An 18,449-nucleotide genomic window follows, 5' to 3' on the forward strand; every position below is an offset into this window, starting at 1 on the left:
CTCTTATCGACCAAACAAATAAAGAGTCTGACAATTTAATTACACATTGTTAGAGTTACACAATTATAGAACAGCACAAAATACTGACGATATTGTCTGTATTGTGCATAGCCAGACAGGAGATAAAGTGCTGCTGACAGTGATCAGCTTTATTTTGGAAAACAGAGGGTCTAGACAGTGAAGTAATGGAAATGAAGTCACCATTTCTCTACAACTATTCTGTCCCCAGATGATCTTCAGTTTACACATTTACTACAGTTTGACAGTAAGTGTGGCTCTGTTGGAAGTATTCTGCTGTCAGGATTACTGTAGTTCTGATCTCTGTGGTGAGATGTGGCGTTTATGGCACTGTAGCGCCCTCTGGTGTACATACTGTATATGGTTCAGGCAGGTTTTTTTTTTTTAGATAATGCTGATTATAAAAGTGCAGCTGGGATTTGTGCAGTATCCATGTATGGCTGTGTGTTGTATTGTACTTTAAGTATGTATTTTGTCAAGTTTTAAAATTCTTCTGTGTTTTATGTCCGTGATTTGTATTCAGGACTAGCAAAGACAAAAATGCAGAGAGTACAAGTAAGCCAGTTATTCAAGACATGTTTTATTACATAGTTCAGTCTTCAGCTTTTTACATATATATATAAAAACAAAATAGAAATCACAACGTTCACTCATGACAGTATAAAGGCACTGATGGTTACAGTACAACAACACGGTACAAATGTTCGGCAGTTAGCATTCATGTTTGGAGTGACACTTTGACAAAATGCCCTATTTCTGGCACAGTGTTTACAAGCAGGAAATGTTTAAAAATTCGATATTTAGACAGATGAACCAAGGTCAGACAAACTGCAGGAAAAAAGGCACTTGATGATGATGATAAGAGACTGAGTGAGTCACACATCGTATCTTAATTAGAGGATGTGTTTTTGAAGACAGCTTTGTTAAACATTGATTTTTACATTAGACAGGTCATCCTCAGGTGCTATTGATGCTGCCTTCATTCGGCCTATTTAGTAAGAAGGAGAACATAAACGGCTCCAATAATGGTAACCACTCTTAAAATATTTACAAAAATCCCTTATTTTCATTTAAAATGATCCTAAAGAGTTAAGAAGACGATAATCACAGAAAAGATAGTAGTTTGTAACAGTTTCAGTAGTTCATGCTTTCTCACAGATCTTAGAGGAGGACTACAGCTTTACCTGTCCTTTACTTAACAACCTGAAACATGCTGAAGCCATTTGTTATCCGTCAACTGCAACAGGTCTGACTATGGTAAAAAGTAGTGCATTTCACAGATACGAACAGACAGTCAGGACTTAATGGAACAAATGATAAAAGGTAGTGGTGGCTTTTCCACTCGTGACTTAAAGATAAGCTGCACATTTTAAAATCACCAGATTAAAATATTCTATATTGTTAGCCTGGTTGGATTTTAGTCTTCGCAGTTAATAGACTATAAAATACTATCAACTTTGTGTAAAATCTATAGTAGATGAACTCCATGTCTCTCTAACTTTGTCCGTTTGTTCTATGTATTTTCACACTGTTTGCTAGGACTGGTGTTTCAGCAGGTCAGGTAACACTTGATAAATATTGGATCAGTGTTAAAACCATTGAAAAATCAAGAGGGTCAAGGCATTATTTAAAGTTATTTTTCTGCTCTGAAGCCCAAAATGACTAATGTACTGCATCTGTGGTGGTTCTTAGGATTACATATATATATATTATTGACTCAACTGAGCCTTTACAATTCATTTTACTTCCCACACACCATTTTGGAACAAAAACAACCAACCAGCAAGTGACGTTTAAGAAACAAATTAGAAATGGAAACAAAAAAGCTATTATTATTCCAGCATTTTCATGGTGTTCTCACATTTTTATTTAGTATTTTTGTTGGATCTCTGTAGTAATTAGTGAGCTTAATCCTCATAATGTAGAAATGTGGATTAAGTCTCTGTCATTGCAGGCTAACTCAAATTAAAGGGGGTGCCAGAGGAGTTTCCTCCAGTACATGGTAGCCCTAAAGATTGCTAAAAGGGATAAAAGTAATAGATTACTTAATGCCCCTTAACATGTTTCTGCAACACGTCTGATATTATCATAGTAAATTTGGATTCAACTGTAAATCCAGTTACCAGAGAACAGCTTCCAGCCAAGACTTCGATATGTTTTATCAGACACCATATATCCCAGCAGCCCTCTCTTGTCTTTTCTTCCAAGTTGTAGACATGTCTAAGGCTCAGAAGTTACAGCGGCTCTACTGAGCCTGAGTTGCCTGGTTCTTACTTTCCTGCCATTTCTTCTGCCTTAGACTGAGCTCAGCGTCAGAAAAGGCTGCTGGGCCCCAGTTTGTGATCATCTGCTGCCCCTTGGAGCCTGGAGAAGACAAATTCAAGAGACTGTTCACCATAGTGGTAGGAATATTTTATTTAACTTGACTACAACCTTCAATAATTCACCTTATCTGCTGCTGAAACATAATACTGTTCGTAAGTCAAAGCGGCAGCCATCACAGAGTCCCATTTGAAATTTAAAGAGTAACTTAATACCAGGGAGAAAAGCGCTGTTTCAATAGCCTCACTGAAACGTCTTCTGAAATGTGCTCTGTTGCACCTCTAAACAGCCCAACATTGATGCTACTTTGTAGGGATGTAGGGACAACTCATAACCTGGAGCTTGTACTTGTACTTGTAGGGCAAAAGTGGTCGATACTGCCTCGCCTTTCTATTGTATTCTACAAACCACGAAGGAGCGTTAATACGTCATTGAAAAGGCAACATTCTTAGGACATATAACATTAACAAGGTGTTAGTCTTCATAAAGAAGAAGTTTAAAACGTCCTCGGCGATGTAGAAACAGAAGTAGAATTGTGGTTACTGTTATGTTGTGTTTGCTGTAGCACGACCACAGCTATGTCAGACAACAGTTCAGTCACGGTAATGGAAAAACACCAAATATGTATTGTGATGACAAGTCTTTAGTAGTTTAATGACTTTACATTTAAGATAACCCATACCTTCAAATACATAACTGCATTTTAACCTCCCAGGTGAGCATGATTTCATTCATATTAGATGAATTCTTCAAACAGATATTTTGTCTATTAAAAATACTCTTTAGTAGATTGAAGCCTTCAGCCTCAAGTATGTACAGGATTTGTTATCTGGTTTTCTCTTTCCAGCCATTTACATTTGTGTTTTGCTGTAACCTCCTTTGAGGGAGTACACTGTAAATACTTGGCTGAGAAAGTACAACAAGACTTTATTGGCCAATATGCAGGAAGAAGGTGCTACGAAATTTATGGTAGGAGTCAACTTATTTTGAAGTTTATTTGGAGGGATAGGATCAACTAGAGTACATTTACAGTTGATGGTAGGGTTATATTTGTTGTTTTGATATGGTGTTAATGAAAATCAGTCATAAAACTGTGACTAATGCTAAACTAAAAAGTGGAGGCTGGCCGTGCAGCTACAGGTGTTGTTGCGGCTGTGCACAACGTTTTAAAGGTTAGAAGAGGTTGTACAAGTGCATTGACATTGTTAAAGTGGTTGAGCTTTGCGGTGAAGCTACTGTTGAACTCCTGTGGTGTATGTAACACATCTGTCCTATTGGAAAGAAGTACCAGGTTCAAATCCTGGTAGGAGTGTCTGACTTTACAATGCTTCTTTTGGCCAGTGTTACCATTTTAGGTCCCATTAAAAAATAATGGTAGGTGGCCAGTCGCAATCACAGCTATGACTATAGCTACAGTCAGTTTCCATCCCACAGCCAGGTACGGCAAAGGGTGTGTCCGCTCTACTGTGGTCTACTGTCAGAGCTCGGCCCACTTAAGAATTTTAACTTCCAACCTTGAACCTAATTCTAAACTTAACTCTCAAACAGCCATTTGAGGAACAAAGGACCAGACAAACTGTACTCACTCTGAAGGTCTAAAACTAAAGCTGACACAGATAAAAGTAAAAAGAACACACAGTGAAAAAACACTCAGATTCTGGTAGAGCTGCAACGATTAGTCAATCATCAGAAAATTAATCAGCAACTATTTTGATAATCAATTAATCGTTTAGGTCTAGGCCTATTCTATAGCATTTGTAATTATTTTAGGCTCTCAAATTTGCTGTTTTTCCTCATCTTACATTACAGAAAAATTGAATATCTTTGGGTGTTGGGTCAGTTTTGATGTTTTATAGACCTAAACGATTAATCGTTAATGAAAATAGTTGTTAGTTGCAGCCCTAGACTCCAGACAGTGTTTAGTATGCTGTTGTTACCTGGTTGAATGAGCCGTAACAAGCCTTCGTGTTCAGCCACCTTGTGCTTCCAGGACTTTGTGTTGTTGGTTGCATCTTCCAGCTTCCTCACCACCGTCTGGTTTACATACACACACACACACACACACAGTAGTTATAAGGCCAATATATGTCTTCAATACAATACTTTACAATGAAAACTTTCCTAAATAACGGCAATGACAGAAAGCTTCTGTTGATATTTGTGACTGTTACATACAGGTATGCAGTGTAAGACCACATTGTTGTTCATTAGAGGTATTTTATCCATAAGAAAACATAGAACAGCGAACAGCAAAACCTAAAGAAAAGCAACAGTTTAATTTCAAAACTAAAACTCGATGTTTAAAAAATGTGACTTACAGTTCTCAAATTGTGTCTTTTATATTTAGTCAAATGCCTTGCAACCAAATTTAGGATTGTCCAAAGTAGTGTGGAAGGAAAAAGCTTTTTTATAAATATCTCACATTGCTTTCCTTCACTCTGTGTGGTATTTGTACCATGTGTTCTGATTACTATCACATTTTGTTACAACACAAATTCCTCCGAACACGCTGTTGAAGTTTGAAACTGTTGTGAAACAACACAGTTCACTGTTCGAGTTTTCAAAAACATCAACAGTGAGCTGGGAGGAAATTTTTTAGATTTGGTGGTGATAATCTGGGAGTGTTCCTTCAATTTACAATGGGCCTTTCCTCATCATTTATACACTAAATAAATAAATGGTAGATTAATGGATAGATAAAATAAATATGTGCTGCTTTTATTCTCATCCATTGCTCAAAAGTCCTGCACTACTGAGTCTGCAGTTTCTACATGAGCCGTATTGTGATATTATATACTGTATAGTGTTTTAGAAATCATTCATATTACCATTTGCTACTGCTAATCCCTAAACCACCACCACCACTGTGACTGCTCTCAGCTGACCTGGTATTGCTCCAGCGCCCCCTGCCTGTCTTGCTCCAGCTGCTCCAGTTGTTTCATTGCAGCCTGCAGGGCGTTCTCCTTGGCCAGACGCTCCTTCTCCAGCTCCTGCTTCTCAGCTTCCGTCTCTGAGATGGCTCGCTGCTGCCGCAGGTGGATCTGTTCCAGCTCTGCTCTCTTCATGGCCTCTTCCTCCAGTAACCTGCTCGACACAGATATTAACATGTGTGAGTATAGAGTGTAATGCTGTATGTACTATTAACTATAAGCTGACTAGTCCTATCCATCTTTGAATGAGAGCTGGTCTCTGCTTCTTCACTGGAGTGCCAGTAACATGTTAATGTCCATCCTGAGGGATATAGAGAGGGTAATGGAGCACCGAACATTCATACATACAATGTTTGTGCTTTTTCAATTGCAGCAAACCAACATTTCTGATTTGTGATTGATTTTAGGGACACTACTAGCCTCTGGTACAATTCATGCATTTTTGCAATTTCCATTGTCAAATACCTGAGTTCTTCTTGCTTCTTGAGTATAAAAGTGTTACCTCAGTCCAAGAAATAACATGAAGCAATAAAAAAATTGGGTGTGGAATGGCAGTGTGTCAGCAGGTGGTGCTATAGTTGTACTTTCAACAATATGGTTCAAGGAAATGTAGCTACAGATTGGGGATAAATGTAGTTTACAGTGTGTTTGCGTGTATTCTTTATTATACAATCATTTTATAAAAGGCAGCAGTTGAGTTTGTACTCTAGCCTTTCACACTATCTGCTGAATAGATCACCAAATACTCATCTGCATCTACAATCACATTATGCATGTTTGAACAATACAATAATGCACATTAACATTTGTTTCCAAGCTCAATTTACAGTACTACACAGTGTCTTAAACCTTGTGCACATACTACAAAAAAAGAGTTACTGCATACTACATTCACTGCCTGCTTGGCTACTGCAAACTCCCCCTCATCATATCTGTAAGAAACAATTATACTTCAACAGTGAGACAATTGTTAACACTTCAGTTCGGTATGATCATTGAATTATCAGAGGGAAAAGCTAAGCGTTGGCTACATCTCTGCAGACTGGTAACTCAAACCTTGTTCTTAACCTAACCTCACTGTGAACTGCTTATCATGCTATTTTGAGCTTGTGAAACTCAGTGTGGTAGAAGATTGAACTATTCTTGTACAATGGGCTGGAAGAAGAAGGCATCCACCAGATGGCATACATTATTTAATGTTAAAACTCTGATTGTTGTGTTTTTAACATATTGGTATAATTTAAGCACCGTGGTGAGTACAATGGTGCCGACATGCTCACTACTGGTTAGTCAAACGTGAGGTGGAAAGTAAATGTCAGCATAGAGGAAGGAAGGACAAGGGAGGAAATGTGGTGGAGAGAAGGAACTAGAAGTTCAGTGTCAGGCTGTGTGTGAGACTCCAAAAATATAGAAAATAAAAAAAGCTCCAGCAGATGGCTTGTTTGGATGTGATTTCATGTTAAAGGATTCCCTGGCAGTTAAATATGAAGTTATTTTACCTAAGGTGGACAACATTAACTAGCTGATAACAGAAAGCGACAAACAGATAACACAACACAAGCAGCAGGTTGATACATCCGCAAAAGTTTATCTATTTATCTAACCCAGTTTGGAAATGATGTCATGTTTGTGAAAGCACAAACTTTTAAGACGGCTGTTGGATGATATTTAATGCATCTTCTTGTGGCCATACTGGAATATTTCAGCTGTCTATGAGCAACTAGGTTGTGTTTCTTAAGTGTACAACTTAGGTCTCTCAACATAACAGATTCGATTCATTTTTGATTGAAATGATCTTACAAAAAATTCAATAAATCAATAATACTGATGTATGGGCTAGTATCTGGTCACTGCCTAGTTAAATGGTTGAATCCACACTGCAACAGATAGAACAGAAAACTGATGCTGCACTGCTCTCTGTGGGTTCATCAAGCCTCATGATAGTTTTTCAGTCTCTTTCTGCTTCATAGAGCACATTATGTGTCGTCCAATCACATCTAAAGGCAAAAAGTGTTTGTTGCCTCCCAGATCTCTTTCCCAGAACTGTCTTTTTGCACGTCTTTGTTGTCTCGACATGATGAATCGAACAAATGGGGATTACATTTGTGCACTCTCTCCTAAAAGACGTTCATGATGTTGTGCTCAGTTGAACACAAGGAAAGTGACAGAAGTTAATTGTGCGAAGAATTAAATATACAGAGCTTGATTGAGACGTTCATCTCTTTCCTTCTTTCACACCTCTTTACACCCGACCAATCACTGTGTACAGTGGATGTGATTGTTTGCTTCAAAAAGTTACAGAAATTGTCAGAAGCAGCCTAACAAAAGTTTTATGTTATATGTTGCTTTGTTATATTAGCCTGCTGGATGAATTTTAAAATCGGTGTCATGTCACTGAACCATAGTTTACTTATAATATGTATTTTTAAAATATCGGTACAGCCACAATCCAGTAGTATAAAGAAGTATAAATATATAAAACATTAGAAATATGAGGCATTTCTTCCTCCTCCACTCGTTTACTGACCGTGCCTGCAGCCTGCGGACCGCCTCCTCGTCCTGTCTGGCGTGCCTCTCATCCTCCAGAGCGTCCTCCAGTCGTCGGTACATGTCCTCCAGCTCCTGGACTCGCTGCAGGTACTGCTCCAGCTCTGTGGACTTCTGGGCCACCTGCTCTTCCATCTGCTGTCGTACCTGTTGAACCAGGAAACACACAGCAGTGCTTAATCTGGAAATCAAGATGAACATTCCTATTGAACTGTTTCCTTTTGCTCTTAAAGTTATCTTAAAATATGAGGCTGGCGATTTTATATATTTTTCTTATTGTCAACAAATCTTGCGCAGAGCCAAACTAACAATGAATTGATCCTGCTTACAAGTATTGCGTATGTATCCAAAGCCTGATATATCTTATTCCTCTGTGGTTCAAACACTATTAAAAACACGTCAATGAGCCACACCGTTGCAGTGGGTGACATGTTCCCTTTTCCCCTGAAGGCAACAGATACCATTGTTTGTTTAGAAACAGCTCTGAAGATTAATAATAAAAGAGACAGCCTCATCCTTTAAATGAATACTTCAGATTTTCCAAAGATTGTCCTTTTAGTCAGCTAATCCTTACAGCTAACAGCCTATGTTTGGTACATTATTTGTCGTGGTGTGCCATGCTAACTCTTTAGCATACACTGTGACAGTGGTAGTAAAGCTCACACATTGTACACACTATTGTGAATGATTTTTTTAAGACTAGGAGTAGATGAGGTGAGATTAGATACATTCTGTACACAGGATGTAGAAAACAGTCAGTAATGGATGATAAAAATCATCTCCTGGTGCACCACAAACATGCTGTGCACTCTGCATGTCAAGATGTTATCAATAGAGGCAGTGAAGCAGTAGTATAGATGCCTTTTGGTGGTTAGATTCACCAAATTCACCCCGTTAGTACTAATTGAGCTACATAGAGACTTTTTTACCACATAGCTATTATTAAATGTGTATGGAGGACATGAATGACACAAAATGACTCATCTGCTGTCAAGTGGTTTCATTTTCAGCGTCACTGGGAACCACAGTGGTTCTTCAGTTTAACTCTATTTCAGGTTTATTTCCTGACTATTATTTTTTATGTTTCATTTAACCTGACACCTGTAGATAGATGTTACGTTGAAGTGTGTATTGTAAATGCCTCACATGGTCTGTTGACCTCCCAGAACACTTCACACCAAAAAGAGGAAGTTGTATTAAAGTTGTTCTTGCTCCACCACTGCTTCCAATGTAATCATTCATTAGTAAACGACAAAGGGCAACGTACCATTTTTTCTCTCTCCAGATCCATCCTGTAACGGTCTTGGAGTTCAGTTTGGGTCTGGAGACGCCTTCGTTCTTCTTCTGCTGCGTTTGCTGCTGCCTCCTCCAGAGCCTGGCCAAAAGAAAAACAGACAGCAGTCAAAAAAAAGGTCAAATATTCCCAGTAAATAAAAGAATCTTCTCTAGATGAGAAGGTATTTACACCTAAATTCAGGTGGAATATATGTGTAACAGAAATTAAAAAGGAAGAAACACCTAAACTGATGTTACAGGACGTTTAAGACCTCTCTCTATCAGGGGGAATTACTGTGTAATTATTTAGTTTAAAGGCCTGGCAGCAAGCAGCAGCCTATACATACAGAAGACTTAAAAAAAATTGTAAACCTATTGTTTAAAATACGGTTGGAAACTCACTCACTGGCTTAATTGGCTAACACTCCACTTTTAGAAAAATTAACAGCAATTATGTGAGACACTCTAAATATACTTAGACTCTTAGTCACTTTTTTTTTTTTTTTTAAATATCTTTAGTGCTGGTTCCTTTTTTTTTGTTGTATCTTCCAGTATACTGTCAGCCCTGTCACACACTTTAAACTGTAAATCTTTGTGAAACACACAGTGTTGTAACCTCCACCTTATTTCTACTCTCTACATTAGCAAAGAATGAACTCAGGTCTTCCTGTGAACCATATCTTAATCAGGTCTCTGTGGGTTTTGTTTTGTTGCTGTTTTTTTCTTCCGTCTTCTTCTGTTGTTCATTTGTTTCTGTATGTCGGTGTCTGTTTTTTCATGTGACTTTAGCGCTTAAGATGTAAGAGTGATTGAGGAAAGTTGTAGTTGGCAGACGTTTGCGGTCTCCATGAGTGACTATGAGTTAAGCATGTATATGGGTCACATTTTCTATTTTTAAAACTAGTTTTATAAAGATGACAAAGCCAGTGTAGTGTGTAGGCTCCTGTTTTGTTGCATGTCAAACCCTCTTTATACATTAAATTAGAGATAAGAGGAGAAATGTTGAAGTATATTGAGTGACTAAGCAGTAACCCTTTTTTGACTTCTGTCACCCAGCTGTGAGCTGTTTGTAGAGTGCGACAGTCCACTGCATGTAGCAAGACAGTGTGAGAGCTGGAATGCCCATTGTGTGTGTATAATGAGTGTGTGTGTGTGTCTGTCTGTCTGTCTGTCATGAGCTACTTTTGGGGACAAATTTCAGACTAAAGACCAGTTAATTGGTGACGATTGGGGACAAAAGCCATGTCTCCTATTGGTAAAACACTGATTTTTGGGTCAGTGGTTAAAAGTTAGTCTAAGGTTTAGCGTTGGGCAAGTAGTGGTTACAGTAAGTCTCCAGGAAATAAGTTGAGCCTATGTAATGTCCCCAAAGGTGACCTAGGTCAACGTGTGTGTGTGTGTGTGTATGCGTGTGCCCATATATACTGTATGTGTGTTCATTGTGCATTCATGCAACCAACTATGTGAGACGGAGACTTGCACCTCAATGGCAGATTGTTGTGCATTCAGAGGAGAACACAGCGTCCCAGACAAAGACAAACTGTTGCCCTCTGCTTCACTGAATGTCTTACACAACTATGATGAGAACTAGCTCAGCTGAATGTTGCTGCATCTCACCGTTTATCACATCACTAGTAGTGGCTGCAACATACCCAGTATTGCACTGGGCTGGAAACCTTTTCAACTGAATTGTAGTAATTGTATTTTCAGTTAAGTCAAAGGACGATATCTTCCTAGAAGTTTTCTCTGACCCCGTGAACTTTTGAAATGCTGCAAAAATCAACTGTCATTGAGATAAAATTAAGCCTATTCTAGTTTTTTTTATAGCTGTTTTAAAGCTTTTCTTCTTGAGACAAGCATTTGCAAAACAGTGATTGTGTGTTTTTGCTGTAACAAAATCCTCAAACTAGTTAATCAAATGAGATTTTATTTACTTTAATTGTTGCAGCTCTAAAGTTGATCAACAGACAAGTAATCTGCAACTTTTTTTATAGTCAAATAATCATTTTAGCCATTTTTTAAGGAAAAATGCAAAACATTTGCTAGTTGCAGCTTCTCAGATGTGAGGATTTGAAACATTTGTGTGTCATACCTGACAGTAAACTGAATATCTTTGGGTTTTGGACTATTGACCAGACAAAACGAGGCATTTGAAGACGTCAACCTGCACTGTAAGACATTATAAAAGGGCATTTTTCACTGTGTTGACATTTTATAGACAAAACAATTAATAGATTAATTTAGATTATAATAGTCAGCTGCAGCCCTAATTTATTTTGAAGTTTTCAGTATTTCTTCGCTCTAAATGGGATGTAAATCTCCATCTTGATAAAAGTTGTTGGACTATGAAAACACTGAGGACAAACCTGGAAATTAATCCAGGACTCAATTATTCTATCCTTGACAAAGTCTGATGTGTTGTAAATATATTAGGATGGTGTCAATAAACCAAACCAAACGGCTGAAAATGTCAAGCTACAGTATGTCTCAATTTACTGTATGACATCAGCTCTCTGTTCTTTGTAAAGCTGAAACTTCCTGTTAACATCAGAGTCAGTTATCTGCAGGAAGTAGCCATTCGTCATCGGCCTTTGGGGGAATCCACATTATCATTGAATTTTGACACAACTGGTCAGTCAGCAGTTTCAACAGGTTGGAGTGTTGGTCAGGTTTAGGAAGATTGACTGGAAAAACATGATTAATGGAGACTAATGGCGACCTCTCCTCCCTTTCTGATCCAATCCACATTCCTCTGTTTGCAGTGAGTGACAGACTATTCATTAGATGGAGGGGTGGAGCTGATCTATTATTGGTATTCATGAGCTGGCAGCAGCATGTGAGTTTCAGACCCACCTGTGTGTTTGTGTCAAATGCAGCAATGAATGTAAATGTGTGACTGAAACCACTGGTGTGTTATAAAAGTATAACAATGGTGTCCGTTATAATGACAATGAACGCTGCTCTCAGTCAGTCAGTTACTTTGAGGTGTGACGTTATCTGTAAGGAATGTTGTTGAATCAGCTTTGAGCTGCGGTTCTGATGTCATTAGCTGAAGTAATTGTAGTTACAGTGATGATACATCTGATTGGGAAATGAGTATTTCCTTGAGTATTTTTCCTTCTGATGTCCAGAATTAGCTCAGTAGAAGCAAAGCAAAGCAAAATTTCAAACACAACATGATATCATGATGCTCCTCAGGACTCATGACTCATCTTCAGCTGTTCAACAGTGACTGAGCATGTTGCACTCGTCAAGAGATGTCAGACTTTAAAAGTGACGTGCATGAACACACGGCTGCATTGGTGGGAGGATGTTGCCTCAGGTACTTCTGAGACAATGAATTATGATACAGGAAGTACAGTTTCAGTTACAAACACCTAAACACCAAACAGCAGTTTCTAGTATTTTGAGGTACAATTTCAGTTCTCAGGGAAGTTATCACAGCGGAAATTATTATATCTTTTCTAAGGACAGTCGTAACATCGACCTCTTTGCTGGACGACCCTGCATATTCTTCACCAAATCCCTGTTTTTTCACGGAGCTATTTAAGCACTGCGTAAAAAAAACAAGCCCTCCTTCATTCATTTCTCTGAATAAAAAAAGATAGAACTTTATTAATCCCGAAGGAAATTATTGTACAAGAGATTGCTCAAAAATTACAATATACGAATAAAAACAATAGAGTAATAAATGTAAAGTGTATAAAGGAGTAAATGCAAACACCAGTGTCTAATAAACAATAGAAGTAAGATAAATTTAGTAAAATAAGTAAACTAAAATAGAAAGGTAATATTGCGCAAGATGTTGAAAAAGTAATATATAGAAAAGAGTGAAAAAGACAAGATGACGAAGAGCAACTCGGGACGGCACCAGAAGTGAGAGAAAAGAGTGAGGGATGAGGGCAGTATGCCGACACTGCGGGTGCCAACGCCAACCTAGTTGTAACACAAACAGTATTTCTACTGTTTACCTCACAATTATTTTTATTGAATCACTGTGCAGTGGTTGACATCTGATAAGGCTTCAAACTCTGATACTGAAACTTGACTTTTTGGATCATATTTCATGTCTCACCTGAGGCAACATGCCCTACCAACACAGTCACTTGCATTGTTTCAGCACAGGGCTGTCTTTGGCCTGAATACTTGCGTAGTCATTATGATAGTGTCTGATAGTCAAATCAAAGTTGAGACTTGAGTCCAAGTTGTGACTGCTGATGCGTTATGATTCAAGTTGAGAACAAAGAGTACACTCTATGAGTACAGATCCCTGAGGTTTACTTTCCAGCTAAACAGACACTTCATGTCCAAACAGTGAAGCTGAGTCAGCTATGAAGATAAAAACGCATGTCTTAAATACCAACACAGCATAAGACATAAAATACTTATCAAACTGCAAAGATGCACCGTCTGTGCTGCTGCAAAAAACAATTTGGAACAACATGTCCTCTTCCTCCAGTTCATATCATGATTGATTTCTGGAGATGGAATGTTTTGCATTCCTTCTCATTCTTTTGTGTTTTCTAGGTCGGTGCTTTGAGGTATTGCCTTTAGAAATTCCCTCTGGGGAAATCCCTCAGGTTTCAGTCATTGACTTACAAATTCTAGCGAATTACTTCCTGATAGCTCGTTTCTATTTGTTTGGTCACATGTTTAAAACAAAAGCGTGCAGTCATTTCAGGTTTACAGTTGTTACAGCTGGGTTGCAGCAGTAAATGTGTCTCAACATGGTGATGATGTACTTAGGCTCTGTAGCTACACTGTAAGCTCCTAACACAGCTATAAATCTAGCTTTTGTCAGCTAGCAGACTTTATGGGCATGACATCACTGTCAGAGTCAGTGGAGACAGAAGTGACTTTTACTACATATAGAAAAACTCTGAAAAACAGACTAGACTGAGGATAATATGTTTAAATATGCACAAAGTCATCCTTTCACAGCGTCATTATGGATCACTCCTGCCCTCCCCCGTCACTGAGCTGTTTTGAATAATAAAGTCTCAGTAGGAAATGACGTACTAGACATTTCCTGACCATACTGGGTTCACAGGGAAACTTTTTTAAGTGTGCGTGTTCTCACCTTCCTCATGTTTTCCAGCTCGAGCTGCTTGACCTCGTTTGCCGTCTGCAGCTCCCTCATCCTCAGCTCCAGCTCCTCTTGGTCGGCCTGCTGCTTCAGACGAAGATCGCGGCGCTTCTGACGGGACTCGCGGTGCGGCGCCGGTCGGTCCTGGCGCAGCAGGTTCACACAGGTCTGGATGGCTGCGAGGAAACGTTGGCGAGACAGGAAACTCATTTGGGTGTTTTACACCTTGAATGTGAGCTGTGAGGTTTGTTCTTTGATTTTCGTGTTTTGGATTAATTTGGATAATCTGAATTAATTGAAGAGCTATGAAGCTTCGGATTAAGTACGATTAATAACCTCAAAACAATTTAGAGCTGCAACAATCGACAGAAAATTAATTGCCAACTATTCTGATAATCAATTAATTTTGAGTCATTTTTTTAAGAAAACTAATTCTAAAATTCTCTGATTCCAGCTTTTTAAATGTGAATATTTTCTGGTTTCTTTGGTCATGTATCACATTAAACTAAATATCTTTGGGTCATTGACTGTCGGTCAGGACAAAACAAAATATTTTAAGTTGCATCTTGGATCTTGGAAACTGATCAACATTTTAAAGACCAAATGACTAACATATTAATCAATAAAAATAAACTTTAGTTTCATCCCTAAAACAATTACATAACAGCATGAACAGAGGTAAAATTGTAGGAAAACACTAAAGTTGATGTTAAGCATTAAAAAAAAAAAGGGGGCAAAAATGACAAAAATCCTGAAATGGCCGTGAAAAACCCCCCACTTAATCTTAAATTCATTTAATTATTTCCTCTTGTTCTAAATTGTTATCATAAATATCACAGTATCGTCTAAGTTTTTGTGGAAGCAGAGTTTTAGAAACTAACAGCTCTGTACGACAAATATATTTGCACCGAGTCACACTGATCAAATGATAAGATCACTCAAGCTAAATTTAGAGAAAATTAAAACATTATCTATTAAAAATGGGTAGGAAGTGAGTGAGTGAATCATTATATAAATGGGATACAGCACACTGAGTCACCTCATTGAGGTTTACAACAGCAGAATTAAACAATGATGGTCCGATGAGTAACAGGAGAAATGATATCTGTGGTGTTAAGATTTGAATGAAGTCATCTCACTACTTACCCTGGATCCACTCCTGCTTCTTCTTCTTGTCCGACACGCTGATTTCAAAGCTTTTTTGTGACGACTTGATGAAGAAGAGGCACTTCTTTCCCTCTTTATCTGGTAAAGGCTGCAGCCAAAAACAATTGATGAGAAAAAGAATGTATGAAAACAAAAGATAAGTCACAATATTGAGTTGTACAACAAATATCTTGATTACCTCAAGACTAAATAAGATAACACGGGTGTTGATTTTCTGATTACATCCAAATTGTGATAATATAATGTTATTATAAGCCAGCTGATCATCACTGTGTTGTTGTAGACGCATATGATTTGATTTGCCTCTGAGGTTAGATTTATGTATTTGGTGGAAGTGATATTTCTAATATTTGTTTGTTAATCAGCCTCAGATAGCAAACTGATCACTATCAAGACCAGGGAGCTGAGAGACAGGCGGAAGAGTTTTTGTAAAAACAGCACGTTCTTGCCTCCACAGTGCAGTTTCCATCCAAAATGATGTCTCCTTTCTTTTCTGCCAGGTCCTCTCCGACATAGTAGGAGATGGAGTTGGGCTTCAGCATGAACCAGCGCTCCGTCCAGTTCTTCCTCTTGTGACCTTTCTTCATCATGTAGCCCTGCAGAGAGAAACAGGGACATGAATCATGGTAATTTAAGCCAACAACTACTCGAATATGATTGAATTTCATGGTGAAATTATAGTTTACAGACTGGATTCTCTGTATGATAGTAAAAGATGAACCTCTGGGAGTCATTTTGAACTGAAATGGAAATATGTTTTAAAATAATTACTACAGTAAGTGACAAGATAGGCGTTTGTGTTCTCTCTTTAGTTTGCTTTCATTATTGTTTTCTACATTTTTTTTGGTTTTGTCTCTTTAAATGACTCTAGTAACACACTCACATTCTCTGTCACGCCAAGATATACAACCCTGCCTCACATGACCACGAACTCTCACTTCCCATTTTTATAATTGCAAGGGGCTGTTTTGACTCTGATTTTTCCCCCATTAACGGTCCACCCATGTCTGTGTTGCAGTTACTCTTTGGAAGTACCACATTTTACGACCCGCTTATGCATTTGTGATATTTCTGTTTGTGCAGAAATATGATTTGCATCTTTTTCTGACTCTGGTTCAATACTGATTATGATTTTTATATTTCTATAGTTTGAAAGTCTACAATTGCAAAATAACAGACCCTCTTTACTTATGCACATTTTGCCAGACACTTTGGAAACAAGACTCACAATGCAGAACAAAGTTTTCTACTTCTACATTTAGAAATTTAAAAGGAATAGTTTGACATTTTTGGCAAAATCACTGATTCTAATATGTAGCATAAAGTCCTGAAACAGCTAGCCTGGCTTTGTCCAAAAGTAACAAACCCAGCCTATCAGCACCTCTTCAGCTCACTAATTAACATGTTATATCTTGTTTGTTTACTCCTTGCAAAATCTGAAATGTAAAAACAATTCAGTTTTATGCAGGTTATGTCCTGGACTGTTTCTTGACGAGGTTTCTCTCCCTGTGATCATATTGCAGCAAAAAATCCATAAATCCAGGTATATGACAACAACTCTGCTGTATATTCAGCTATATTTAAAATGAACAATCACAGAGAAGGTAAAAGGCAACTCAAGGTCTTCTTTGTAGCTTTCCTGGCACACAGGCCCGACCTTCACTGAGCAGCTTACGTCAGTGTTTTGTAAAAGCTCAGTTTACCCGGAACACTGAAACACCAAGCCAGCATTTTAAGATTTACAAACTCCGGAGGTTGTTTTGGGATGCCCTCTGTTCATGCTGTTTCAGTCTTAACGGATGGCTGAAACTAAGAGAAAAAGAGGCATTTACAAATTTAACCGGCTCAGTTTGGACATACTCTTAGTGACTTCCTGGAGTCTTCACTGGTTGCCTGGCAACTGCTCCCAATCAAGAAATAGTCTGGCATATAACTCCCTCATAATATTGTGTTTTGTGCTGCGGACCTGTTTGAGGACGTCCAGGATGAGCTCCTGGTAGACCTCGCTGATGCCCATGGACAGCGTCTGGATGTCCATGCCTTTACTGAAGTGACCCGACCCCACCAGGATGATGAGCTCCCAGGCGTTCAGGCACTGCTGCTTGCAGTTCAGCTGAAGCTTGTAGTCCTCGAAGCGCTCCTCCACCCAGCTGCCCCCCATCGCCTCCGTCAGCTTTCGCAGGAAGTACTCAATCTGTGTATGAAGACACACAAACGCATGAGCATATGGCAAAGCACACACAGCAAACATACAGGCAAAAAAGGTGTGATTTTTATTAAAACATACCGCTGATAATTTACAGTCAAAAGATAATAGTCCCTGTCCTGTATTTTCCCTACTATTCATCTCTGATAGGGCTGCTTGCGGCATATAAATTTACATTTCTTTTGCAAACAATCTTCCTGTGATTCAGCTCTGATGTTTGTCATACCCAACAATAAATCTCCCAGTGTTTGTTAAAGAACAGGAAGCTGGAAACTTCCTTTTCTGCTCTTGAGCAACAGACATTTTCAATTGGTCAGTTACTGTACCAGCCAAGCCCCACATGCAACAACACAACACTGCAGCGGCAGTCAAGGTCTGAATGCATGTCTGTCATTTGAAAAAAAAAAAAAAAAAAACTTCCCTACTGTGTATGATCTATGTCATCGTTAAAATTAGCAGTAGCCACTTTGAATGACTAATGAGTGGGAAGTTAATACTATTCACTAGTCAATGTCTTCCTCCATTCTGGCAAGTTTTGAGAAAGTGCTTCTCCAGTCTAGATCTACAATAGCTGACTGTTTATGGAAAATGGGTGGTAAATTAAATGTATGGATTTATTAGCCAGTAGATGTTAATTGTACAGGTTAGTGCCTGGTGACAATGAAGCTGCTAAAACCCTAAACTGTGGACCTAAAATCAACTCTCAGCATTTCTGAAAAACTGATTCAAGATCAGAATTGTGAAAATTATACAATTCTGTAGTTTTGAAGAAAATTTATTTAAGAGTTTAGAGAAGAGAACAAACTGTGGCCTTCACTGACAGTGGCATTAAAGAGGGAGTTTAACGGAAAACAAAACCAGATGTTTGGTCAGATTCTTAAGTTTGTGTACTTACTCT

At 38.4% G+C, this 18,449-nt stretch overlaps 1 protein-coding gene and 2 long non-coding RNA genes across 5 annotated transcripts in view; 2 read left to right on the forward strand and 1 right to left on the reverse strand.

Moving 5' to 3' along the window:
* Positions 1 to 17,416, forward strand: part of LOC121897536 — a 64,064-nt gene extending 46,648 nt beyond the window's left edge. Inside the window, exons 4-7 of one of the 3 annotated variants that reach the window (XR_006096236.1) lie at positions 2,318 to 2,420; positions 5,288 to 5,449; positions 15,846 to 15,971; positions 17,330 to 17,416. This is a non-coding gene — a long non-coding RNA (uncharacterized LOC121897536). Of the gene's footprint in view, positions 1 to 2,317; positions 2,421 to 5,287; positions 5,450 to 14,335; positions 14,423 to 15,845; positions 15,972 to 17,329 lie in introns of those variants that run through there. The other 2 variants (XR_006096238.1, XR_006096237.1) reach the window with 2 other exon arrangements.
* Positions 579 to 18,449, reverse strand: part of swap70b (switching B cell complex subunit SWAP70b) — a 32,975-nt gene continuing 15,104 nt past the window's right edge. The window contains exons 4-12 of the mRNA XM_042412086.1: positions 17,312 to 17,539; positions 15,795 to 15,941; positions 15,325 to 15,433; positions 14,173 to 14,354; positions 9,085 to 9,192; positions 7,798 to 7,964; positions 5,226 to 5,424; positions 4,278 to 4,374; positions 579 to 2,382 (exon numbers count right to left, since the gene is read on the reverse strand). Coding sequence (XP_042268020.1) covers positions 2,264 to 2,382; positions 4,278 to 4,374; positions 5,226 to 5,424; positions 7,798 to 7,964; positions 9,085 to 9,192; positions 14,173 to 14,354; positions 15,325 to 15,433; positions 15,795 to 15,941; positions 17,312 to 17,539 — 1,356 coding nt within the window. The 3' untranslated portion in view covers positions 579 to 2,263. The remainder of the gene's footprint in view (positions 2,383 to 4,277; positions 4,375 to 5,225; positions 5,425 to 7,797; positions 7,965 to 9,084; positions 9,193 to 14,172; positions 14,355 to 15,324; positions 15,434 to 15,794; positions 15,942 to 17,311; positions 17,540 to 18,449) is intronic.
* Positions 11,187 to 14,225, forward strand: LOC121897538. The gene is made up of 2 exons (XR_006096240.1): positions 11,187 to 11,928; positions 14,191 to 14,225. It is a non-coding gene; the product is annotated as an uncharacterized LOC121897538 (long non-coding RNA).

Source organism: Thunnus maccoyii, chromosome 5 (genome assembly GCF_910596095.1).
Source record: "Thunnus maccoyii chromosome 5, fThuMac1.1, whole genome shotgun sequence".
NCBI lineage: Eukaryota > Metazoa > Chordata > Actinopteri > Scombriformes > Scombridae > Thunnus > Thunnus maccoyii.